Source organism: Hemiscyllium ocellatum, chromosome 24, assembly GCF_020745735.1.
Source record: "Hemiscyllium ocellatum isolate sHemOce1 chromosome 24, sHemOce1.pat.X.cur, whole genome shotgun sequence".
NCBI lineage: Eukaryota > Metazoa > Chordata > Chondrichthyes > Orectolobiformes > Hemiscylliidae > Hemiscyllium > Hemiscyllium ocellatum.
The window spans coordinates 9,877,905-9,905,834 of record NC_083424.1 but is presented as its reverse complement, the minus strand read 5'-3'; the positions used below and the strand labels follow the sequence as shown (position 1 = coordinate 9,905,834).

The 27,930-nt window shown below is 41.2% G+C and overlaps 1 protein-coding gene across 3 annotated transcripts in view; it reads right to left on the bottom strand.

The window, feature by feature from the left end:
- Positions 1-2,871: 2,871 nt before the first annotated feature.
- The window catches only part of pi4kab (phosphatidylinositol 4-kinase, catalytic, alpha b), a 166,941-nt gene continuing 141,882 nt past the window's right edge, over positions 2,872-27,930 (bottom strand). For all 3 annotated transcript variants that reach the window (XM_060843454.1, XM_060843455.1, XM_060843456.1), the window contains 14 exons: positions 27,320-27,373; positions 25,642-25,762; positions 23,219-23,348; positions 17,793-17,863; positions 17,376-17,448; positions 17,058-17,128; positions 15,268-15,374; positions 14,077-14,181; positions 13,210-13,335; positions 11,886-12,006; positions 9,131-9,290; positions 4,371-4,460; positions 3,978-4,061; positions 2,872-3,281 (listed from right to left, as the gene is read on the bottom strand). In XM_060843454.1, the coding sequence (XP_060699437.1) occupies positions 3,230-3,281; positions 3,978-4,061; positions 4,371-4,460; positions 9,131-9,290; positions 11,886-12,006; positions 13,210-13,335; positions 14,077-14,181; positions 15,268-15,374; positions 17,058-17,128; positions 17,376-17,448; positions 17,793-17,863; positions 23,219-23,348; positions 25,642-25,762; positions 27,320-27,373 (1,365 nt within the window). In that variant the 3' untranslated portion in view covers positions 2,872-3,229. The remainder of the gene's footprint in view (positions 3,282-3,977; positions 4,062-4,370; positions 4,461-9,130; positions 9,291-11,885; positions 12,007-13,209; positions 13,336-14,076; positions 14,182-15,267; positions 15,375-17,057; positions 17,129-17,375; positions 17,449-17,792; positions 17,864-23,218; positions 23,349-25,641; positions 25,763-27,319; positions 27,374-27,930) is intronic.

Sequence of the window (27,930 nt, the reverse complement as noted above, 5' to 3'; positions counted from 1 at the left end):
GTACAGCATGAAAGAGACCCTTCACTTCAAGTTGTCTACACTAACCAGATATCCAAAATTTATCCAGTTCCATTTGCCAGCATTTGGCCCATATCCCCCTCAACTTTCCTATTCATATACCCATCCAGATACCTTTCAAATGTTGTAATGTTTTGATCTTTTTTCTCCTCCAAAGTTCCAAAACAATGTAACAGCTGATAAAACAGTAATTACTGTTCCTGGAATTTGAGGAAACCAGCTCCAACACCGAAAATATCTCCAAAAAGGAGCAGCTCTTACAGCCACAGGTTTTCCCATCTTGGATTACCCAGAATCCTCTTCGATTTATTTGGGTTCAACAGATACTGAAATGGCTAGGAAAGCTGTTTTAGTTATTACTTCAACGAAAAGAAAGCTGAAAATCTGAAACGAAGCACACAGCACCAGTAACGTGCAGCAAGCCTGTTGGCCTATCAGAGAGAAAGATTGGCAAACATATCGAGATGATTCCTGCCCTCACCTTCCAGGCACAGGCTGAAGTGCTCCATATTTTCACTGTATTTTGGAAGTTGTTGTCATTACACAACAGCCATTGTCGGTGGTGTATATTGTCTGAAGGACTGATTCCAGCTGTCGGAATTGGCTTTCGGCTCTCCATTTAAAATGTTTTAGTAATGTCGAAGTAAAGCGGCCATGGCACTCCTTTTACCTGCTCTGCCATTCAATTGTACCTTGGCCTTGCCATCTCAATTTCATAATTCATAACAAAAACGTTCAATCTCAGATCACTTCAAATGACCTGCAGTTCTAAGGTGCTTTGTGAAGAAATGTTCCATAATTCCACCATCATTTTCATTCCTTGCAAACTATAAAACGTGATTCAAAGTCAGTCGAAATCAATGCTAAATTAATTCTGTTATCCTTTGACTGGAGGCAGTCAAGTGGTATATTTTGAGGGTTAATATTAGTACACGCCAAGCCCTACTAGCACCAGGAGAAACCCATTTTAGAGAGCTAGTGTTAAACCTTAATGATGTAGTCTACGTTGCAGATAGCTGATGAAATTCACATTGACACTTCCTCAGAGAACTAAGGTGGATTACAATGTCAGAACGAAGCTCATTATCAAGACAATAGTAGGACCCAATGCTGAAGCACATCGCAATGGGAATGTGCCTCATTAGGGAACCAGAGCAGAGTAATTATCTCCTGATCCTGTCTGAACAACTAAACAAGGTCTTTGTTAGTTTTGGTTCAATCATGCACTTCTTTATCTTGCAGTTGCACATCAACTAACTGCAGAAACTGAACAGTTTTAACATGTACACGCAGCTCACCTCATGCACTCATTTCTCCTCTGGGTCACAACTTCATTTCCTTTTTAAAGTTACACATGAATAAATCAGGCCGGAAGCCAACGTGTCACTGGATTTGCTATCAATGTGATGATAGTGAGGATAAAGCAAACCATTTCAAAATCACCATCTCTTTTTGGTGTAGATCGTGAAAGTAAAGATAAAAACAAGACAGCTGCTATCTTGAAGCTCACAACTGAATTGGAACGGACACTTTAAAATCTAGATTTAACTCTAGGTTTTAGTGCAAATACATTCAGTGTTTTGTGAAAGGAAACTTTGGCTTCAATTGATTTGCAGCCCAACCAAACAATAAATTAGGACAAATGGACAAGGTCTTTTACCTGGGGTGGGATCTAAGGGGCAATGTTTTCACACAGAGGGTGGTGCGTGTATGGAATGAGCTGCCAGAGGAGGTGGTGGAGGCTGGTACAATTACAGCATTTAAAAGGATGGGTAAATGAATAAGAAGGGTTTAAAGGGATGTGGGCCAAATGCTGGCAAATAGGACTAGATTAAAGTAGGATATCTGATCAGTTGGGAGGTCATGTTGCGGCTGTACAGGACATTGGTTAGGCCACTGTTGGAATATCGCGTGCAATTCTGGTCTCCTTCCAAGATATATGGAGAGGCTGAGCAGGCTGGGGCTGTTTTCCCTGGAGCGTCGGAGGTTGAGGGGTGACCTTATAGAGATTTACAAAATTATGAAGGGCATGAGTGTCTTTTCCCTGGGGTCGGGGAGTTCAGAACTAGAGGGCATAGGTTTAGGGTGAGAGGGGAAAGATATAAAAGAGACCTAAGGGACAATTTTTTTTACACAGAGGGTGGTGCGTGCACGGAATGAGCTGCCAGAGGAAGTGGCGGAGGCTGGTACAATTACAGCATTTAAGAGGCATCTGGATGGATATATGAATAGGGAGGGATATGGACCGGGTGCTGGCAGGTGGGACTAGATTGGGTTGGGATATCTGGTTGGCATGGACGGGTTGGACCGAAGGGTCTGTTTCCATGCTGTACATCTCTATGATTCTATTTCTAACTTTCACTGTGCACTGAATGCCTAAACAATCAGATGAGGAGCTGTGGCCCTCATAATCTATCTTGGAATTTTCAAATGTCTCCAAAGGAAGGGGCTACTGAGGGTGATGCCAGCTGTAGGAGATGACCCACTGGAACACTGAAGAGCATGGGACTGGTGTATTGGGTAAACGACAGGCAACATTATTATAGCATGGAGGATGACCACTCTGCCCATCGTGTAATGTGTGGGCTCTTGGAGACAGCGAAACAGTAAATCCCATTTTTTTGTTTTTTTCACCTGGTGCTCTAAGTTTCTCCTTTTTCAATGGAAAAGCAATTCCCTTTTGGAAATCACAATAGCTGTGCTTTCACTGCCTTTTTCATAAAGCATAACTCCCTGGGTAAACGAAGTGTTCTGCTTTGTCCCACAGGCTGTGGTATGTTGTAGTGACTGTACTTTTATTTCTGCACTTTTCAGAAAAGATCCATAAACTAAAAACAGCAAGCAACACCAAACTAATCCAACTACTTTATTCACATTATAGATTTAACATCTGTATCACACATTTACATACTCTAAAGAAAAATAATATCTCCACATACAATTTTAATATTTCAATTTCATCATCTCAACATCACAGACAACACATATAGTGCAATTAATGCTTCAACTATGATTTGACACATATTCTATGTTCTATAATCGCAAAGAGTGATTGAATATCCATTTTATAACAAGTGATTGTTGTGAGGTCCCAAGGATACAGTTTAAGATACCACCGGTAAAGACGGGTAACACAAACTGAGGCTAAAAAGTGCAAGAATTATACAGTAGTGACAACAGCATGAGCATCTTTCCTATCTCAAGTTCGTCATCAGTATGGGATCTGGTTCTGGTAGTACTGAATCATGTCGTAGGTTTTACTCCTGAAAGTAACAAGAAAATGTGCAGCATTTCAGTCAGTGTACATTGCATTCATCATGTCCCTCCATCTTTGAGTCCTCCGGGATATTAATATTTCGGTTTAAAAATTATTTCATAGAATGTAGCCCACCGCTAACTTCCCCTTCAATTGAGTGAAAGCAGTAGAATACTTTAGAGGGGATCAACCCACTTTACTGTGAGAGTCTAGAAGATAGACCAGGAAAGGACAGCAGATTGATTTGCCTAAGAGACAATAGTTAATGAACTGGGTAGGTTTTTATGACAATCATTTTGGGGTTCCCTAGTCCTGATACTCACTATCAATTCCACGTTTAGGAACGGAATTTAAAATTCCACTATCTGTCACGGTGGGATTCGAACCTAGGTCCCCAGAACATTTGTTTGGGCCCCAATGAGCAATAGTTTGGATCACCATTCCAGTGGGATATTACCACAATGCCACTGCCTTTCCCCAATTCCAAACTAGAAGCCAACTAAATGCAGTTGGAGGCGATTATTCTCCCTCTCTTATCCCAGGGGAAGGACATGACAGATTCCGAGTGGTGACCAATGCTTCGAGTCACAGGTTTGTCCCACAGAAACCTGGGGCAATAAGTGAGCTTGGCCCACTCTCAAAAGCTGCAGTATTACACAAGACAAAAGGAAATCCCAAAGACAAAAACATCAAGATCACCGACCTGTTGCTCAGGAAGCAGTTCTGAATGACTTTGATGATGTAGTTTGCTGCCTCTCTCTCACTTACATTCGGGTTGAATCTTTGTCTGAAAGAAAAGAAGGAAAAATGCTCAGAAGAAAATATAAAGACTTTTATCCTGGACATTTGAGCCATTGCTATTTCAAATTAGGACAAAATGTTCAATACGCTGCTTAAATATACTGCGCACACATCGAACGGGCAACTGATTGAAAGCAGGCTTCTTGACAAAGACAGCATTTTCTCAGTGAAGGATTGATTTTAATAAAATAATAAATAAATCAGGAATGTTTTTGGCAAATGTCAGCGTGTCTCTAAGTTGCAAGTTCCAAAAGTGACTGTATTTGAAAGGGTTAATAAATCAATAATGCCTTACTTCAGGAGCTTGATGGTCTGTCCCCGGAAACATGGAAGTCCAGTATCCAACATGAGTGTTACAAGTGACACCACAGCATCCATGTAAGGCCTAAACAATGAGAACATTAGCAATCACCAGAGGCTCCAAATGGTTCACACATTGTACATCAGGTGAGAACAGTACAGAACAGATCAAGTGGGAACATAGGCTGTGTGTTCCATAGGCCATTTCCTTAATTGAATTAGTTTGTTCACCTAAATAGGTTACAGCGTTAACTGGGATGGATTGAAGATTCTGTTGAAATTAGATTAGATTACTTACAGTGTGGAAACAGGCCCTTCGGCCCAACAAGTCCACACTGACCCGCCGAAGCACAACCCACCCATACCTCTACATTTACCCCTTACCTAACACTACGGGCAATTTAGCATGGCCAATTCACCTGGCCCGCACATCTTTGGACTGTGGGAGGAAACCGGAGCACCCAGAGGAAACCCACGCAGACACGGGGAGAATGTGCAAACTCCACACAGTCTGTCGCCTGAGTTGGGAATTGAACCCGGGTCTCAAGCGCTGTGAGGCAGCAGTGCTAACCACTGTGCCACCGTGCCGCCCACTATGCCATTCATTTTTCCCCAAATGTCATTAACAGTTCTAATTTTCTCTCATTTGCTGAATGCGTTCATTTCTTAAATGTTACTGAGAGTGATCAGCACAGAAACAGGCCATTTAGCTCAACTGTTCTTCGTTGGTGCTTTTGCTTGACATGAGCAGATTGGTCCTACATTTATCGGAGCTTAAGAAAATGAGAACCAACTTTATTTCATCACGGGGGAATTTTAGGCTGGGACACTGTTTCAAACTTAAGATGGAAATGAGGAGGAATTTCTTCTCTCAAGAGGGCCAACTGTGTTTGGAATTCTCTTGCCCAGAGAGGAGTGTCAGGTGGAGTCTAATTTAGATAAATGGAAAGTGTTGCACCTTGGTAAGAGAACAAGGACAGGACTTGTGCAGTTAATGGCAGGGTCGGGGGGGACGTGTTGGCGAAAAGAGAGACCTTGGGGTTCAGATACATAGCTTGGAAGTAGTGTCACATGCAGACAGGGTGGTGAAGGTGGTTCTGGATGTACGTTTGGTGAAGGTGGTGTTTGACACACTTTCCTTAATTTAATTGCCAAGACCATTGAGTGTAGGAGTTGGGATGTCTTGTGGCAGTTGTACAGGACATTGGTATGGCCACTTTTGGAATACCATGTACAATTCTGGTTGCCCTGCTATAGGAAGGATATTACTAAACTGGAAAGGGTGCAGAAAAGGATGTTACCAGGACTGGGGGGTTTGAGTTATAAGGAGAGACTGGATAGGTTGGGACTTCTTCCCCTGGAACGTCAGAGGCTGAGGGGTGACCTTTATAAAATCATGAGGGGCATGGATAGGGTAAATAGATAAGGTCTTTTCCCTGGGGTGGGGGAGTCCAGAACTAAAGGGCATAGGTTTAAGGTGAGAGGGGAAAGATTTAAAAGGGACATGATGGGCAACATTTTCACATAGAGGGTGGTTCATGTGAGGAATGCCAGAGGAAGTGGTACTTGCAGATTTAGTTAAAAGACATTTGCACAGGTACATGAATAGGAAAGGTTTAAGAGGGAGATGGGCCAAATGTGGCAAATGGGAGTAGTTTAGTTTGGGTACGGAGGAGATGGCCCTAAGGGTTTGTTTCCATGCTTCAGTGACTCCATGAGTAGAAGTTGGGTCATTCAATATATTCACAATTAAAAATCACACAACACCAGGTTATTGTCCAACAGGTTTATGTGGAAGCAATCGCTTTTGGAGCGCTGCTCCTTCATCAGGTAGCTAGCGGGGCTGGATCATAACACATAAAATTTATAGCAAGAGATCCTAGTGTCATGCAACTGATAAAATATACTGAACAAACCTAGATTGTTGTTAAGTCTTTCATCTTTCAGGATGGGTTGCAGGTTTCAATTGATTAATATGTAAATCCCAGAACTTCTTTCAAGTCACATTCTGAGATAACTTAAAGTTTTGTAAAAAAAAAAGTGCCATCAGACAATGCATTAAAGATGTGAGGTTAAAGTCTGTCTGTGTCCCAATCTTGAGTCAGACTGTTCTGTTTCCTAAGGGAGAAAGTGAGGACTGCAGATGCTGGAGATAAGAGTTGAGAACGTGTTGCTGGAAAAGCACAGCAGGTCAGGCAATATCCAAGGAGCAGGAGAATTGACGTTTCAGGCATAAACCCAATTCCTGATGAAGGGCTTATGCCCGAAACATCGATTCTCCTGCTCCTGGATGCTGTCTGACCTGGTGTGCTTTTCCAGCAACACCTTCTGTTCTGTTTCCAAAGTAGGAATTTATAAAATGTTACATGGATTGACTGCCTGCAGATTGTGTACTTTCTGAGCAAAATAGAATCTGTCTACTCTTGATTGATGAAGGAGTCAAAGATTATGGAGGCAGGCTAGAATGAGGAGTTAAGGCCGTAACCAGGTGACCCAGAGCGATGTTGAAAGCCCAAATGGCCTACTCCTTGTTCGTTTTTTTATTATTGTATTTCCTACCTTCTTATGAGCTGCCTCCACCTTACCTCAGGTAATCCCTTTTATTCATTCCCCACTTCCAAGCAGTAGTTTTAAACACGGTTGAGTAAAGAAACAATGCCCTATTTCCTTTACAGTGACTGTTTGGTATATACGGCCCCTAGATTTGGGCTTACTCACAACTGAGGCAAATTAGCAACCACCCCATTGGATGTTATCAGCATTTTAAAGACTTTCACTGTGTTTGGGTCCACAGAGGGAAAGTCATCATTTGTCCACCATTCAGCAAGTGGGCACCCAAGCACCCACTGGTCTTGGCCATCAGCGTCCTATGGAACGGAGACTAACTACAGCACCCTCATAAGCTTTTCAACTGACAATGGCCAAGACAGTGCAGTAAAATGTTTCTCATCTGTACAACTCAGCTGTGTCTTGTCCAAACATGCAGACCTATCAAGGCAACATCAAGCAATCGCAGAATGATTTGTTTCAGTTTGAAACCACAAAGATATAGATAAATTGGCTGAGGCGCTCACATGTTAGAACAAGAACATTTTTTAGTGAAACAGGCAGACTTTAATTTAATTCTCACTCAAGAAACTTGAAAGGGTTCAGAAAAGATTTACAAGGATGTTGCCAGGGTTGGAGGGTTTGAGCTATAGGGAGAAGTTAACAGGCTGGGGCTGTTTTCCCAGGAGTGTCGGAGGCTGAGGGGTGACCTTATAGAGGTTTATAAAATCATGAGGGGCATGATAGGGTAAATAGACAAAGTATTTTCATGGGTTGGGGGAGTGCAGAACTAGAGGGTTTAGGGTGAGAGGGGAAAGACTTAAAAGGGACCTAAGGGGCAACTTTTTCATGCAGAGGCTGTTGCGTGTATGGAATGAACTGCCAGAGGAAGTGGCACAACTTAACATTTAAAAGGCATCTGGATGGGTATATGAATAGGAAGGGTAAAGAGGGATATGGGCCAGGTGCTGGTAAATGGAACTAGATTAATTTAGGGTATCTGGTTGGCACGGATGAGTTGGACCTAAGGGTCTGTTTCCATGTTGTATGTCTCTGACTCGAAGTTAATTGGTGGATCATCCATTAGAGCATCAGGACATGTCAACAAGCCTCCATCATTAATAGAACTATAACCTTTCACAGTGTACAAGGCTCCTCTTGGGCCCACTGGGCACTTAGCCTTTCACTGAAAGTGTTGTTCACGAAGTCCATTCTACTGGCCTTTCTCACTAAATATATGGAAAAGAAAGAAAAATGTATTTACTCTGTTTTTAAATGCTACTTTGAATTTTGTTTCTGTCAAGATTTCTGTCAGAGAAAACCTTTCCCAACAGAGAGCTGCGAGGTTTTGCTACAGCTGTACAAGTCCCTGGTGAGACCAAACTTGGAATATTGTGTCCAATTCTGGTCATTCCACTACAGGAAAGATGCAGAGGTTTTGGAGAGGTTGCAAAGAAGGTTTACCAGGATGCTGCCTGGACTGGAGGGTTTGCCTTATGAAGAGAAGTTGACCAAGCTTGGACTTTTCTCCCTGGAGAGGAGGAGGAAGAGAGGTGACCTGATCGAAGTATACAGGATAATGAGAGGCATGGATAGAGTCAATAGCCAGAGATTTTTCCCTAGGGCAGGATTGACTGGGACAAGGGATCATAGTTTTAAGATATTAGGAGGAAGATATAAAGGAGACATCAGAGGAAGGTTCTTTACACAGAGAGTTATGAATGTATGGAATGCGTTGCCAGCTGTGGTGGTGGAAGCAGAGTCATTAGGGACATGTAAGCGCCTACTGGACATGCACATGGATAGCATGAATTGAGGGGTGCATAGGTAAGGCTACTTCATATTAAATTAGGATTAATCCTCTGCACAGCATAGAAGGCTGAAGGGCCTATTCTCCAATGGCCGATACCTGAACCGAAAGGGCAGCTTGTGAGAGATTCAGTGCCACATACATTTGGACGCCTGCATTGGCAACAAACTAAAAAGGTCAGCCACCTTCCCTATTGTTTTAAATACAAATAGATTCTGCCTATCCGCACACTGCAGCCATACAAGAACCGCTAATACCTTCACCACTGTGGGGACCTACTTGCTGAATATCACCAAGGGTTTAAATTGCACCACGGTTCTTGAAAAGATAACATAAAAACTCTCTCTGCATGACCCCTATAAAACTAGACAATATTTGTTTGTCCATAAGCTCCTTACCTGACTGCTAAGTATCCCTTAACACACATCTCCATGAACCATTTGAAGGGTGTGGCCTCCATCTTGCCTCCCATGATCATCACCATCTCATCCGTTAGTTTAATATCAGGCTCCCAGCCGAGATTGCCTCCAGGTGAGCTTTCAAACATGAAGCCAAAATCTGCAGAAAACACAAATGGCATGATTAAATCGGCAGTCTTCAACATCAACATGTTAATACTGGTAACCTGGCTACACGGTATTTGGAAAGTATTAAAATCTAATATCGTGAAGGACACAAACCAAGTTGCTGTTTACCTGATGGAAACTCTGTACTCTCACTCAACAGAGGCCATAGCCTCTTCCCTACATCCAGAAAGTTTATCTGGAAGCTCAATTTCTCATATTCAACCACTTAAAACCAAGCAAGTTCCAGAGCTTATTGAGAGTTCTCTGCATGTGCCACCGGGCCATCGTGCTAGGTGTGTAACTCTTTATTCTGAACAGGAGTCACACAGGACTCAAAATGTTAACTCGCTTCTCTCTCTTTCTACAGATGCGGACAGAATTGCTGAGTTTTTCCAGCATTCACAGTCTTTGTTTGCTCTCAGTCTAAGCTCAGCAGTAACATTCTGGCTTCAGAGTTCAAGCCACAGTCAACATGATGGAGGCTAACACATCTGTGTATAGCTGAGGAAATGCTGCATTGTTGGGTGAGAGATTAAATCAGTGGTGACACCTGCCCTCTCACATAGCTCAAGATAACATGGGATATGTCCAAGAGCAGCAGATAATTTCTCCTGTGTCCTGATTAAGAATTAGCCTTCAATTAAAATCACCAACAATTTAACTCATAGCTGTGCACAAACGGGCTGCCACGTTTCCTACTTTAGATCACAATACAGTCAGTTCTGCTACAACGTGCTAGTTATGATCTCGTGCAATCTCGTGTTATAAGAAAATCGTCTAATAGCAGCTTCATTGGAACGAATAGGGTGGGAATTGCATTATAACTGATACGCACTTTAAAACTTTGTGCTTTAGAAAGTGTCCCTAATTCATCAATTGTGTTACAGCGAGTTTGTATTAACAAAAGGCACTTTACAGCAAAGAACGAACTGTATTGTAAATCTCCAAGTACTAAATTACAGTCAAGTTGAAAGACACTGCATACACGCAAGGTTCCTTTTTATTTCACTCGGCCTGTTAAATTTGCAAAGACTGAATGGTGAAAGTGAGACAGTCTCCTGCAAACCTGCAGAGCTCAGTGATCAGATTACCAACTGTGACACAGGAGGGACGGCCCCGCTCTTAATATTCCAGCATCAGGTAGGCCAGCTCGTCACCCCAAATAACCCACACGTGTATCAGCCCCTCAATCCCCAGCCAGAACAGAACTGTCACTCAGCAAATGTCAATGATATAATCAGCATTAGGCAGACGATAGTCACCACTTTCCCAATCATTAAGACCCAGTGATTGAACCAGCCTCAGGTGTAAGATCTTCAGCAGAAACCACCTGCTTCCACAGTGACTCAATTACTGCAGTTGCTTTGATTCTGAAGACAGGAGTACCTGGACACATACCACCCCCCAGATGCCATCTATTGGCAGTGACTGCTCCAGGGTCAGATTTGTAGCACGAGGGCATCCTGCTCATCCAGACCATTACTGTTCCCTTTCCCCTTCCCCAAGAGGATATTTCTCATTCAGGAAGTTGGCATTGACACTGTCCACACTTATTGCTCAACAAATGGTTAGGAATCAGCAGCTTTTTAGTAAACTGGTTAGGGCAGCAATATAAGGGGGAGCAAGGGAAGTGTAACCACCAAACCTACACCTAAAGCATTCCTGCACCTTTAAAACTATTGGATTGTATAATGGCTTCTGCATATTTATGACCCCCAATTATGATTTCCTCTGCACAGCTGGATACATTATGAAACCTTTTCAGAATTTTAAAGGTTTCTGTCGAGGTCGCACTTCAGTGTTAACACTCCACGAGAAATCAGCCCCAACTTTGCTCATTTTTAAAATGAATATAAATCCAGAGCTGTGCTATTGCCCTTGCAAATAATTTTTGCTACTTTTCCACTGAATCAAATTTCTCATGGATTACAGTCCCACAGCACGGAAACAAACCCTTTGATCCAACCAGTCCATACCGAGTATAATCCCAAACTAAATTAACCCCATCTGCCCGTGCTTAGGCCAGATCTCTCCTATTACTTATCTAAATGTCTTTTAAACATTGTAACTGTAGTCTCTTTTGTTGTCAGAATTACACCATCTGAAGTTACCCCACCCCAACAGATTTTATTTGCTGCACACCTTTATTCCCATGTGTGTGGAAGGGTGCTGTTACCACGGTCTCAACCTCTTCCTCATCAAATAGGGACAAATACAGTACACAGCACGTGGAGTGCGGATTAACCACAGCTCTATCCAGCAATGACAACAAAGGTAGTCATGGGCAGGAAATAGGGAAATCCTCCAATGCTATATTCTCCAGCTGTTTTCTTAAAATGTAATCCCCTAATCAACTCAGAAGCAAAGAATAAACAGAAGTTCACAAGCAACAACGAGCTGATCACCAACTTAGTCAGCAAATATCAAGATTGCAATTCTTAAAACAACCAGACCAGTCCTGGAGATTTTCTATAACATACAACAAAAATAAAATGGATAATTTGACAGAGACACAAAAAAGAAAATCAACAACCGAGGAATTGATGGTGATGAGACAATGAGCTGTTCTTGCAAGCTAAGCACTGACCTATGTGGATGAGATGACCTTTCTTATCCAACATGATGTTCCCATTGTGTCGGTCTTTGATTTGGAGTAAGAAGAGGAGGAGGCTGTAGGCAGCCATGCTGCGGATAAAATTATACCGTGCCTTCCAGAAAGACAGAAAACAGTAATTGTGGGGTACATCAAAGACAGCAGGTTTATTAACAAAACTAGCCCTTCCTTTCCTTTACCAAAAACACATAAGTTGTTTAAAAGGTACTTTATAACACACACCAAGCAGCTGCTTATGGGTGTCAAGATCTAAATTCTTAAGAGAATAGAAATTTCATTTCTTCTTTTTGTGTTATTGAAGCTGCACATTACCAAGTAAGTGGGGATTATTCCATCATGCTGATGATTTATACTTTGTATAGTGGGCACACTCTGGAGGTATCAGGAGATACATTATCTGCCACAGTATTCCTAACCTCTGACCTGTTCTTGTAGCTATAGTATTTATAGGACTGGTCCAGTGCAGCTTCTCGTCAATGGTGATTCTTCCACACTCCCCTCAATGATGTTACAATTCAGTAATGACAATATCATTGAACATTATGGGGAGATGGTTAGGTTCTCTGATTGGACATGAACATTGCCTCGCACTGGTGTGATGCAATAACTACTTGCCAATTACCATCCTAGGGCCCCAGTTTTGCTCAATGTAGGAATTGAGTACTTTAATATCTGAAGACTTATGAATGGGAGTAAATGCCATCTATCATGAAGCAAACACCTCCTCTCTGGCCTTATGATGAGAGGTCACCAATGGCACAATTGAAGATGATTGCGTGACCTTAAACTAAATGAAATCATCTACAGAGTTGTGAGCAATAGCAATAATGTGCACCACAGTGCACCTTTCTAATAGCTCTGGGTCAAACAGGCATAGTCATATTAATGGAATTCAGAAGTGGTACGGGCCATTTGGATTAACAGGTCTCTGGCACTGTTGACACTCTAAACAGTCCCGTTCTACCTTACTTCAACTAAACCTCCAGCATAGTCTCCTGTCCATTTCTCCCGCATGAATTTACCTAGCCTCCTATTAAATGCTTTTATGCAACACACCACATCTACTCTTCACTCTTTCTGGATAAATGATTGTTTTTCAGAATTTCATACACCTATGTGGTTTGGGTTTGCACTCTCCCGCATGTGGAAACATTTTTACATCTTTCTAATCTGTAAGGTCACTTCTTGAACTTCTCCAATTGGAGAAAAGAACACACTTTGCAGCAATAATACAACATTGATCGCCCCTTCCAATTTACAGCCAATATTTCTTGTTGCAGAGATGTCCCGACGTTACCTTTGTAAACGCTAAAGTCGATTCATCTCCATACTGGTTTCTGAAGTAATCGTACATTCCAAAATCAGTCTGCCGGCCCAGCTGATCTCGTGATTTGCAGTCAGGGATGCATTCAATCACTCCACACTGAAAAGTTAAATTGCTGTCACACTTAAAATCCACTTATAATGAGTTGACATCTGATAGCTCCATCGCTGTATAGGACTTAATTCACCAAGTAATAAGCTGACAATAACCCAAATAGTAAACATCAGACAGTTGGTTTTACAAATACCCGTTGCCAAAATCTAGTCTCATCTGCTTATCTGGCACATCAGGAAATTAGTGCTGAGCCAGACATGATTTTACATGCACTGATTTCATAGCTGCCCATTACTAGTGCACATTGCTAAATATTGGCGCTTTGGCACACTTGGTCTGTTTGTTAAATAAAAACAGGAAATTGCTGAAAAGCTAGTGTGTGTATTTTGTTTTAAAAGTCTAAATTATTTGAAGCAAGGGTCTGACATTGAGAATGTCGGATCAGCCAGAATCCTATTGAATGGTGGAGCGGGCTTGCAGGATGAATGGCCTATCCCTGGTGCTATTTCTTACGGCTTTATGGAGAGAATTTCTCAATTTGCTGGCATTTAGACTAAATTTAACCAGAGGTCTAATTGATTCTTGACTGAACATGTTATCAATTCCAGAAATGTGTAGTTTTCTGACAATGGCAGCGTTTCAAGGTTAGATCTTCAGACAGTGAGAGTCTAGCTGTCCCTCTATTTTTAACTTATATGCACGTAACTGGATCCCAGTAGGTTTTCTGAACAATCACAGACACAAATAGAAACATGCTTCAATATCATTCTACCATGCGAGACATACCCCTGGTGCTGTAGCCACGACTCTGTATGGAAAGACAAAGAGATCCAAACCAACAAGCTGAATAATGTTCTTGAAAAGACCAATAATCTGTAACGCTAACATATCCTGCGGAGACAAAAAAAAAACAGTGAATACATTTTGAGAGCCAGGCAACACAAACAATTTAACCATTCAAAACTAGCTTTTAACAAAAATATTCCAGGTATAAGAACACACAATTACTATCATAGAAGTTTCACAACAAACATGAAAATGGTTACTGCTAAAATAGAAATACTTAGGGTTAGAAAAATGCGCTTATCTAAGTACAGTTTTCATGCAAAACAGAAGTTGAACCTTGACTTCATTTGAGGCTCAGTATTTTTATCCATCAAAGCAGATTGCATGTTTAGTGTGGTCACTGGCCATTATCTCAATCAGCCAGGTTTCCTTTAATTACTGCAAGATACCGACATCTAATGTTTGAGATTATGGCAAGTGCAGCTGACCTGCAGTTGGGCTAACAATGTCTTGCTTTTAGTATAGCACGCACGTCACTGTTGGAGAAAGTATCTCCAGCACCCCCCAATGGTTACAAGCTCCCTGGTATAAATGACTTTCTAATAGTTCCCCAGATCCAAACCATTTGGAGCAAGTGGGAAAACTAAAGTTACAAGTTTAAATGTCAGTTTCTAAGAACAAATGAGCAAGCATGGATTTACACTGTGCCATACTATGTATACAGATATCCAAAATCGCTAAATGACAATTACTTGAAGCAAAGTCTCGACTTTATAAGTCCCATCTCAATTCCAAATCGCTTCATGGAATTAGCCCACCCGATCACAATCAGCTCCTCCAGCCCCTCAGCACTCCCGTGCAGAATCTTAATTATTATCTGTGTCCCATTGGTAGCCATGACACTCACTGTGTGGAGCTTTCCTCTTTTCACACACTCAATAAAACCCGCCGTCAGGTCAAACATCGAGCCACGTGCCCTGATATCACTAATTGGCTCAATGTCAAATTTTGTTTGATAATGCTCGTGAAGTTGCTTGGATTCGGTTCTTGTTGGACATTAGTTCATACTCCAATGTAGGCAGATCCCACCAAATGTTCACCAGTTTTTATTTGGATTACTTCAGACTTGCTAAGTTAATGTTAGTAATTATAAACCACTATACAACTACAGGAATGAAATGAAGGGTTTACCTGTCTGCAGTCATCACCAACTTTAAAAATGGCAGCCTGCCAACATATCCTTTCAGAATCCTCATTCTCTGTACTGTCATCAGTGTAGTCAGAACAGGAGCGAAGACCTGGAAATCATATTCATTATTCTTCACTGTAATAGCATATCGCTTCAATGTTTAACTCATATGGTTAAAGCACAGAAATGATACAGAAGATCAGCAAACATTGATTAAGTATCAATATTTATTTACTTCAGCATTTACATTTGAAGATGATTGGAATACACCAAAGCTTTTGACTATCTTCTCTAGATATTGCTGCCTTTTGATGCAGAAATGCTCCTATAGTCATCAGTAGCCTAGCTACCATTGCTTTTAGGCTAAGAATGTACTCACTGAGCAACTGTGGAGAGAAACATGAGCCAGCTAATCATATACTCACCCAGCATTTACTCACAAATCCTCACTTATAGAGTATATGGACAATACATCAAAATGATGTTTTTGTTTCCTCTGGACTACAGATGCTTGCATTCATTAATGTTAAGTACAGTGAGAAGTTATGACTATGGCATAGTGGTTTCCACAAATGCCATTTTTCATTTATTTATTAAATAAAAGGAGGAACTGACAGTGATTGGGTAGGCTTATTCCATGGAGTGATTTGGACATGCAAACAACCTGCTTTTATACAACACATTTAGAATTAAAAATGGCTTGTTACAACTTAGAGGATCAGATACTGAGGCATAACAAGGAAAACAAAGACAAATTATACAGTATTGAAACACTTCATTGGTATTTTGCAATGTGTTTGTAATCTCAAAAACTATCCAACTTGAAAAATGTTTAGTTATACCGTTCTTTGGCTATACAGAACAGTTATCATCACTAGTTTAAACACCTAGTATCAGGGAGCTAAAATTTGAGGAACACTTGCATTTGCCATAAGATCTTTCTTGAAATCTACCCACTAAAACACATTTTCTACTGCCCCTACCCTGAACAAAGAATAGCAATCCGCATCAATCTTTGAGCAGGTAACTGTAGAGCACAACTGCAATGCAGTATTGAGTGAATATTCAATAGCACAGCCACTGTTTCTTAGGTCAGTGCTAGAATTCTAGCACTATCTTGTTTTAGATTTAATTCAAGGACTGATATGGAACTTCCCCAGTGTCCTGATGGGCATCTGGCCCTCAACCATGTCTGCCCAAAGGAGAGAATCCAGCCTTCAATCTTGTCATTTGAAGATGTGAAAATTGTTTATAGCATTGAATTCTTAAGTTAATAAACATGAAGTTTGGGGGACATTCCTGTGAAACAAAGTACAGCTCCTTATTTTCATAAAAAATACCCGTCATCAGGAGTTACTAATGCCCAAAATGTCGATTCTCCTGCTCCTCGGATGTTGCCTGACCTGCTGTGGAGTGATATGTCAGGGGTTGTATTGGGTTTATGGGCTCAGGTACAGTGGATATCCATTTTCAATGTGTTAACTACTATGTTTAAAAATAATGTACGCTTTATTTGCACAAGGATCCCAAACAGTACTCAGAATTGATTGCCTTTGAAAGTTTCAGAAGATGAATTATGCCAGGAGAAGTAAAAAAAGTGGATAGTGGTTTAAAGTCTCCGTGTAAACCATTTCCAAACTGATCACCAGAAAAGAAAACAGAATCTTGTTTCTCTATATACCCTTCTATTACATCTCCTGACCATCTGAACTTGGTAACTAGATTGACTGGAGAGGAACAAGAAATCTTTAATGACAGCAGATTTCACCACAAATGAAATGTTTTTACTGACCTTCCCTTTCCAATTCAGATACTCCACACCGTTTTACTTTAAACTTGGCCAGGTAGGGAGCTTTTGCAGCACTGTGCAACAAGAAATAAAGAAACAGATGTGTATGATTAATCGAAGCATTTAAACGGCAGACAACTAGATATTATTTTAAGTGCAAACTTGCTCAGTCTCTATTTGTAGGGAAGATGGGAATTAAAATAAAATGGAATTAAGACATTTCATAATGTTATTAATTATTAAACATGAAAAAGCCATTCACAGGATTAAGTGTGTAAAGGGGGTGGCTGAAAGGAATTCGAGACTTTGAATCAAATGCACCTCTGCATGGGAGTTCCTGACTTGTAGTCGATGTCCAAAACAATAGCTTCTGGATTACTTGGAAGGTAACAACCTGAAACCAAAAGAAATCAGACCAATGTTTCAGCATTCTTCTCTTAATTATTGCAGACATGTTTCACGATCATTCTGTTCAGAGTTTCTATTGCACACTTCTGGAGGGGGTGCAGCTTGAATCTGGGCCTCCTGGTTCAGAGGTAGGGACACCACCGCTGTACCATAGGAGGGCCCATTTGATTCAACATAAAAAGTAGCTGAGGGGAACAATGAGGTCTTCTAGAGTAAAGACTCTCAAATCGCAAACAATTAAAGATATGGAAACATTTACAAAATGACTTCTGATCACTACACTGCTGTTTGACATGCTCGAAATGACACAAGAAGGTCAGTTTCTCTTACCAGGCTGGACTTTAACCTCAGATAAGGCCTTCAGACATGCTTTCTTCCTCTCTTCCCCTTTCGGATATGGCCTGGAGGAGGAAGGGAAGCATTCTGAGTTATTCTATTGCTCTTTCACTTAACTGCTTTTCTGATAAGACCTAGCAAAGATCCTTTACTTGTAATTAAGGGACAGTGCATGTGAGAGCGAGAGAGCGAGAGAGCGAGCCCGCGCGCGTGAGAGTGAGAGAGATATTGTAGCATTGGACAAGTAATTCAGAGGACTGAATAACTGCAATTGGGACAAATCTCACCGCAGCTATTGGTGAAACGTAATTCTATGAATTAGTGTGGAATGGACAGCTAATCTTGGTATGGTGAACACAAAACAATTGTTAAAAGCTACAAATGTCATTTATGAAAGACAATCTGCCAACCTCACGTGGCAAGACACAAGGATCATTTGGGATGGGCAATAAATGTTGGTCTTGACAGTGATGCCAACATCCCATGGAAGGAGAAATGAAAAAGACTGCATTTATTTGGCAAATTTAATTTCAGAAAACCCTTTCAGCTTTGAACTCCTGCACAGCTAAAGTGCTAGTCAGGTAAGTAAAGCTAAAACTGTGAATTGAAGCAAGATTATTTCTTTCAGAGACTCATGCACCTCCACTGATAGTCAGACGCCACATTCTAATTTTGGGTAGTGGCGGTATCGAACAGAATTGATTGGTGGAATCTGGGACAAATATATGCAATTCCTTGAAGCAAGCACATAATCTATAAAACTTAATTCACAAAGAGGGAATGTGTGCTGAAGGGTCAAATATAATGACTGAGAAGAGAGTTAAAGCATTAACTTCCAATTTGAGATTTGGACATGGTTCCATTTTTAAAAACTGCATAATAATGGAGCCAAGCTAATCATAATGAATCAACTGGCAATTACTTCATAAGTCAACAAGGTGAACAAATTACTCCACTTCAAGAAAACCTGTCTCATGGATTCCAATATCAGTTCTCCATTACCTTCATTTTTTTTGTCTTTAGAAAGTATTTCAAAACATTTCTTAAAAACTTGCAAGCTACTTTGTATGTGCAAGCTTGTCATTTCCTTTCACTGTGGACATGACAGTTTTAAAACAAGCACTTAAAATACCATACCCCAATTTTACTGCACAAAGTTCAATTTCTACATAATGTTTGAATTATTTCAGCAACTGACAATTACATTGAAAGTCATACAATTAAGAAGACTACTCTTCATTTCAAAATCACAAATATTTCTTGGTTAGAATATCATAGTTAATCAAACATTGTTCTATCTAATGTCCCATCACATTGTATTAGTCAGCATTTATTTTACGTTAGAAAAATGGGAAAATTTTTGACTGATGGATAAGGTGTTTCTGGAAACTGGTGCTAAAACCCAAATTTATATAACATCTCAAAATGTAGTAAAATATCCCAAACTGCTTCATAATCATATAGATGGAAACAGACCCTTCGGTCCAACCAGCCCATGCTGAACATAATCTCAAACTAAACTTGTCCCATCTGCCTGCACTTGAGCTGAATAAAAGTGAAAGGGTGATATGTAGGAAGCTATGAGGACTGATGATTAAGAGCGTGGTTAAAGAAGTATGTTTTAAAATATATGTGAAAGGAAGAGAGAAGCGAAGAGGAGAGGGAGAAAAATTCACCGTATTTACTCCAAGCAGTTAAAGAGACAGCCACCGATGATGGGGGGGGAAAAAAAATCAGAGATTGCTAACTGACTCAGGAGCACAGAAATCTGAGATCTGAAGGGCTGGAGAAAGTTACTGAGATAAGGACAGATGGGTCAATGAAGGGATTTGAAAACAGGATAAGAAAGCATTGCTGGATGAGGAGCCAAATGTAGGTCAGCAAGCACAGAGATAAGTGAACAAGACAAGGTGTGGATTAAGGCTCATGCATTACTGCCAGTCGAACAGTGAACAGGAAATGGGATGAGAGGCTGGAATCTTCAAGATGGTGGTGTTCCTAAGTATCCGATGCTTTTTTGTCCTTCCCGTGGAGAGTGGTTGTGGGTTTGGAAAGTATTCTCTGTGGAGCCTCGGCGAGTTACTGCAGGACATCTTGTAGACGGTATACACTGCTGCAACGAAATGTTGGTGATGGAAGGAGTGGGTGTTGTGCCAACCAAGTGGGTGCTTTGTTCTGGGTGGTGTCAAGCTTCTTGAGTAATGTTGGAACTGCATTCATCCAGGTAAGTAGGTAGTAATCTCCAGGCTTGTGCTTTTTAGATAAAACATAGAACAGTACTGCACAGGAACAGGCCCCATGGCCCATCATGTCTGTGCTGACCATGATGCCATACTAAACTAACCCCATCTGCCTGCACATGGTCTGTTTCTCTCTATTCCCTGCCTGTTTATATGCCTGTCTAATGTTGCTATCATACCTGCTTTGATCAACTCCTGTGGAATCTCCCCTTCCAGGCTCTACCACCCTGTGTTAAAATAAAACTGGCTTTGAACATCTCTTTTAAACTTGCCACCTCTCACCTTAAACCTATGCCCTCTAATATTTGACATTTCCATCCTGGGGAAAAGACTCTGAATATCCACCTAATCCTTGCCTCTCTCAATTTAATATACTTCTTTCAGGTCACTCCTCAGCCTCTGATACTCTCATGAATACAATCAAATTTTGTCCAACCTCTCCTATACCTAACACACTCAAATCCAGGCAACATCCTGGTAAATCTCTTTTGCACCCTCTCCAAAGCCTCTGCATTCTTCCTTTACCATGGCAGCTAAAATGGCGCACACTACTCCAAATGTGATCTAACTAAAATGTTCATGTCCTCTGCAAGCTTACTAATCAGACGACCGACACTTTTATCCAAATCATTTATATATATTACAAACACCAGAGCTCCCAGTCCTGGTCCCTGTGCAGCACCTCTGGCCATAGACCTCCAGTCAGAAAACAATCCCTCATTTACCCTCTGTCTTCTATGACCAAGTTAATGTTGTATCACTGTGGGTGCCATATAACTTAATGTGACCATGTGATGATGGACAGGCTTTGGAGAGTAAGGAGGTGAGTTACTCACCACAGGACTCCTAGCCTTTGACCTGCTGTTTTGCCACAGTATTTGTAGGATTTGCCCAGTTCACTTTCTGATCAATGGCAACCCCCAGGATGCTGACAGTGGAAAATACAATGATGATGATATCACTGAATGTCAAGGGGTGATGGTCAGATTCTCACTTGTTGGAGATGGTCATTGCCTGGCACTTGTGCAGTGTGAATTTTACTTGCCGTTTGTCAGCCTAAGTCTGAATATTGTCCAGATCTTGTTGCAATTGAGCATGGACTACTTCAGTACCTGGAGAGTGATAAATAGTGCTGAACACTGTGCAGTTATGAGCAAACACCCCCACTCCTGACCTTCTGACAGAGGGGTGGTTACTGAATCGGGTGAAGGTGGTTCGGTCAAGGACCCTACTATGAGGAACTCCTGCAGAGATGTCTAACGTCCAACTATCACAGCAACCTTCCTCTACGCCAGGTAGGACTCCAACCAGCAGTGAGATTGCCCTGATTCTGACTAAATCCAGTTTCGCTTGGGCTCCATGATGCAACCTTATTACCAAGGCTGTAATGAGGGGAGGAGCTGAGCAGGTCTGGCTGGACTCAAACTGGGCACTACTGAGCAGGTGCTGCTTGATAGCACTGATGACATCTTCCATCACTTTACTGATGATCGAGAGGAAGCTGATAGGGCAGTAACTGGCTGAGTTGGATGTGTCAAAAAAGCACTCACTTCTCCCAATAACAGGTTCTTCATGCCTGGAACTGTTCTTGTAAATCATTTCTACACTGTCTCTAATGCCTTCACATCTTCCCTGAAGTGTGGTATCCAGAACTGGACACAATACTCGAGCTGAAGCCAAACTCATGCACTAGGTAAGATCACCACAACCTTCTAGCTCTTGTGTGTTCTATGCTACAAGCTTGTATGCTACAGGCTAACATCTGAAGGCATATCATAAAAGTATCATCAAACAACCCTTGACACTGAGCCTCATTTGGACATTGGGGGACCGAAAGCTAATCAAAGAAACAAGTTTTAAGGAGCATCTTAACGGAGAAAAGAGACCAAGTGGTTTAGGGAAAGAATTCCAGAGCTAGGGCCCTTGGTAGCTGAACACATGGACAATAGTGGTGAAGCAATTAAAATCAAGCAGCTAAAAAGGCATGAATTGGAACATTGCAGATATCTCGGTGGGTCGTGGTGTTGAGTAATCTGCCCAGAGATGGGGAGAGGGCAAACCAGGCCATAGTGATGTTCAAAGATAAGGATGAAAATTTTAAAATCAAGGTGCTGAGCAAGTACAGGGGTGAAAAGTGAATGGTTCCATCTTCTGGTTCATGTGCTTGGCACCTAATCACGTATGGTACTGGATAGCCAACCATTCTAGTCTGCAACGAGCTTGTTCAACAATACCCTGCTGAAAATGTGTTGCTAGAAAAGCGCAGCAGGTCAGGCAGCGTCCAAAGAGCAGGAGAATCGACGTTTCGGGCATGAGCCCTTCTTCAGGAAGGGCTCATGCCCGAAACATCGACTCTCCTGTTCCTTGGATGCTGCCTAACCTGCTGCGCTTTTCCAGCAACACATTTTCAGCTCTGATCTCCAGCATCTGCAGTCCTCACTTTCTCCTCAACAATACCCTGCGCCCTATAAGTTACCCAGCAGGCCGACAACAATCTGTGCCTGTGCCCAATACTGAATCAAGTCAATGATCTGGTCAATTGGCATTATGCCCTTGATCTTGTTCCAACATTTGCTTGTGACTTAACATAAAAACTACATTTGTGAAACAAAAGAATATGAATTTGATTTGAATGGCTTGGTCCTTCGCAAGTGCATTAAATATAGCCAAATAGATAAAATATTCAAATAATAGATCAAGAATTTGCAGAAAGATGGTGGGGGCTAGCCAAGGTTGGGATGTGTCCTTTTAAACCCTGTTGACATAGAATTCCTGCAGTGTGAAAGTAGGCCATTCGGCCTATTGAGTCTACACCAACCCTCCGAACATTATCTGAGTCTGATCCAGACCCACCCCCTACCCTATAACTCTGCGTTTCCTGTGGCTAATCCACATAGCCTGCACATCCATGGACACTGTAATTTAGCATTGTCAATCCACCCTAATCTGCACATCTTTGGACTGTGTGAGAAAACTGGAGCACCTGGAGGAAACACATGGGGAGCGCTTGCAAACTCCATACTGACAGTGCTCCTAGACAGGAAATGAACTATGGATAAAATAATCCAGTAGTCTTTGTACAACCAAAGTACTCTCTGTTGACTGAAAGGTCAATACAACCTTCATTACACCAATTTGCAAACTATAATCAGAAGGGTTTTTGAGAGTTCACCATCTTACTTGATGATAGCAGAAACATTAGTGATCTTGTTGAAGAAATCATACTCTCGTTGGTAGAAGTCTTTAGCTGGGCCTGATAATGAACCAGTGATTTCTTCAATCAGTTGCTCCAGTAGCTCACCGATATCAGCTGCCAACAAAACAAAGAAACACCCAGTTGCTTTCACATTAAGAAATATGCCAGTTCAGCATTAAAATGGGACTTGTTCCAACCTGAAGTGAGAATGGGATTTACCAGAGTTAGTAAACTATATAATTTATATAGGGCAGGATTACATCACAAACATAAACCCATTGACATCGTTCTTTACTTTGATCTCTCCTCTCTCGCAAAGAGCTGCTGGCATCATACACCCATTAAAGAAACACCCAACCACCATTTTTTCCCAAGATACAGTCAAACATCATTCTTCAACCTGCTCACCAGTTTTTGGGGTGGTCTATGGTGAACACACCCTTTCAGTTTCAAGTACTTTGCTTTGTCTTCATTTTCCCACCCCACCCAGACATTATAATGGAGATTTTAGAATAATATCATGCAGCTAATCACCCATAGAACTGGATAGCCGACCATTCTAAATGCAACAAGCTTGTCCAGCAACACCTTGCGCCCAATAAGTTACTCAGCTGGTCGAAAACAATCTGTGCTTGTGCCAATACTGAATCAAGTTGATGATCTGATCAATTGGCATTATGCCCTTGACCTTTAAGAACTCCATATAGTCCATTAGACAAAAAGCTCATTTCCTTAGCATTTTTACATAACAAGTCCTTTCAGACAACTGACAAAGTAGTGCATTTCAGATATGAATGAGAGCAAGTGTGCATCTGAAAGACAACAAGACATCAAGGTTTTCACTTGGCCCCAGATTTGCAAACCCTTATGAAAGTGTAATACCAGAACAGATCATTCCAAAAAACAAACAGATCAAGACTTGTACCATCAGGCTGATTGGACACAGCTTTAATCTTTGATGGATTTAGTTGGCATAAATGTTTGAGTATTTGAAGAAACATCATAGGACTTGAGGTATGCAATTTAATTCTGTCTCTGGCTGTTACTCCAGTATCTTGCTTTATAAAATAGTATTAGGATTCAAATGTTTTTATGAATAATGACAAGAAAAGATGTTATGCAACCGGCTCAAACATCTACCTGGCAACAAGTCTCATTGACTTGATTACTAAGGGTGAAAGGGAGGGCCATGGTGGCTTTAATAGGAAGACGAAGCTAGATTTTCCAACCTGTGAATAATGGCAGTTGTACTGATGGTGTATAGACTGTTAGTCTCCAAGCCCCAAGGATATATTAGAAATATCAGATTGTATAAACACTTATACTTTGACCTATTTAATTCCAAAACAGAACAAAGCTGGAGATCTAGAAGATAGCCTGAATACAAAGTAGATTGAAATTGGCTTTATTTTGGTGGGGGGAGGGGAGCATTGGAAACCATTGCAGGTTTGGGTTAAACATTTTCCTGAAATATCTGAATCGCTGAATCTCACAAACAGGTCACTCTACAAGAAGGTGTTGATCACCAAGTGAAATGTTCATACTCAAATTTGGAGAGAGTGAAGGCATGAAGATTTAAATAAGGTTCGAAGATTTGCCTAGCTTTGGCTGAAGGTGGAAAATGTCAGACTGTGAAAAATCAGTTCTGGGATTAGGAGTCATCCATCTGGAAAAGGAAAAGAATGGACGCAGCCGTTGGGAGCCAGGAATTACCTTTGACTGGTTCCTGGAGAGTCAAGTGTCCACACTTAAGAGATGGGATAAAACATAATTTTGGAGGGGTTCTCAGTTGTTTTAGAAGTTAACAGGAAACGTTTTTGTAGCTTCGAATAAATGCTGCAACTTATTCAATGTGGCGTTTATTTTATTTGCTACGGTTCAAGGAAATCTGAAAGCTCGAGACTTCTTACTGTGCGATCCTTTCGGTCAAGAAAGCAAAACAAGCCTACAACAAATACTTCAGAAGTGAAACCAGAAAGTGCTGGAGAAATTCAGGAGGTCTGGCAGCACCTCCAGAGAGAGGAACAGAATTTATTTTTCAGTTCTGTAGAGGAGTCACATTGGACTCAAAAAGTTAACTCGGTTTCTCTTTCCACAGACCTGCTGAGCTTCTCCTGCACCTTGTGTTTTTATTTTTGATCTCTGGCATATGCAATATCTCACTTTTGTTTAAATAGGTCAGCTATCTTTCATTTAATATGGATTTACCTGTAGCTCAATCACAAAAAACTACTATCACCTTCTCAAAGGAAGGAGGAATGGGTAGTAAATCCTGGCCACATGAATGACACTCAACCCCAAGCACAGGCAGAACCAACCAGAGAACATCAACTACACAGTTGGAGAAGGAATGTGGCAATGAATCCACATATCGTCCTTCGTACAATACAGTGGTCTAAATACTTACGGTCCTTATGATTGCCTTCTTCATCTGTGTATATGTTGGTTTTCATGTTCCAAATAAACTGATGACCTAAAAGCTGAGACTTGGCTGCTGCGCATAAGATGTACTCTCTCACATATCCCATCTGGAACACATTTATAAGACAAACAGTGGGTTAATAGATCGAACACATGAAAATTTAATATCTAGAGGTAAGTAGTATTTGTAGTTCTACCAACTGGCATAATAGTGCAAAAGCATACTTGTTCCAGAGACAGAAACTCCAAGGATCTTTTCTAGGAGACAAGGTGGAGCATAGAAAAAGGGATTGACCTGGGTATAGCTGAATGCCAGATGTCACAGAGTAGCTTAAGACAAGCTAAGTGGACATGTAACGGTACACCATACCAGCAGATCTCATGGCAGAAGGAGTTACTTTGCAGAAGATGCAATGATTCTTTAACATATATAAGCAAGACCAGATATCAACGTTCATAGTAAAAAGGACAAAGTCAGAAGTCACATGGCACCAGGTTAGAATCCAACAGATTTATTTGAAATCACAAAGTCACGTCACCCGATGAAGGAGCAGCGCTCTGAAAGCTCGAGATTTCAATACAGGAAGTATAAGTGAGAATGTATGCTCCAAAGCAAGTCTTCCCAGGATTTGGGGTGCAACTTGATTTAGTTTAGAAGAATGAGAGGTGATCTTATTGATACAAACAAGATCTTGCAGGGTCTGGATAGCGTGGATGCCTGGAGGATATTTCCTTTGGCTGGGGAGACAAACTAGGAGACACAGTTTAAGAAAAACAGGTCTCCTTTTAGGATAGTGATGAGGAGAATTTCTTTTTCACTTGCCAAGTTGTTAGAGCGTGGAATTCTCTTCCCCAGAACGTAGTGGGAGCAGTGTCTTTATATCAATTCAAGACGGAGTTAAACAGATGTAGTTGGACAGGGAAGGAAGGGGTTGTGAGAAGCATATAAAGTGGAGCTGAGATCAAAACCACTTTAACCATGAGCTAATTAAAACAAGGAACGAGGCAAATCATCTCCTCCTATTCTGAAGTCCTATTTTCAACAAAGCCTGTCCACTGTTGCGAAGGATTCAATTTTTTTTTAGATTCCCTACAGTGTGGAAACAGGCCCTTCGGCCCAACAAGTCCACACCGACCCGCCGAAGAGCAACCCATCCAAACCCATTCCCCTACCCTATATTTACCCCTGACTAACACACCTAACACTGTGGGCAATTTAGCATGGCCAATTCACCTGACCTGCACGTCTATGGATTGTGGGAGGAAACCGGAGCACTGGGAGGAAACCCACGCAGACACAGGGAGAATGTGCAAACTCCACACGTAGGTTCCATGAGATTTCTATAACATGAACACAAGAAAGGATTGGTGGACAATTTAAGCGAGATGAAGAATCCTGCTTTTGGATCATACCCTAGTGACAATTATTTTTTCAGAAACAAATGCAAATAAATCAACTCTGTTGCTTCAGAAGCAGGTTTGGAGAAACGCAAAAGTCTTAGCAACAGAAGGGAAAAGTCATTCTTTCTAAGTAAAATACGGCAAAGCAATTTCATGAATTTCTGAATGTTTAAACTCAGTAAACAGCAAATCAAATAACAGTGTGAAGTAGCAAAACACTTTCTTGCCTGTCTTTAAGAAAATAAAGTGAGTTAATTCCTTACCTTGTCGTATCGGAGAGCTTGAACAATTTGCGGAATGTAGAACAGAATTGCATCCTGTTTGGGCAAATAAAGAGTTCAATGCATTGCATGGTCAGTCAAAATATATACCCCACAAACAGACGGAGCTGCACAAACTCGGAATGTCCACAGCTGCTCTTCTCAGTAATAAGCTCCTCAGGTTAGGCATCAGCATACCCCAAATAGCATGTCACAATATGACAACTGTCAGTATGTCTGATGATGCACGTGTGGAGGAGAGGGGAAGAGGGGTACACTGGCAATAAAAGAAAGGAGTCTGCAACTACTATAATCTGCTTGTAAAGACTCAGTGACAAGATGCAACTCTCAGACTAACAGCTGGTTCAACAGAATCGCAGTATGGATAGCCACAGTTTTAATAGTAAGTGAAATTAATGTAGAAATACTTACTCCTAGATTGTATTAACTGTATTGAACTGAAACAATCATTTAAGACGCAATCTATAAAAAACAAACTTAAATGCCACACTTGCTGATTCAGCTAATTCGCAGCAAAGCAACAAATTATGGTTATCAGAATGCCAATTGTCCAAAAAAAATCACCAACTTTTCTCCTGTGGTGAATTGGAATA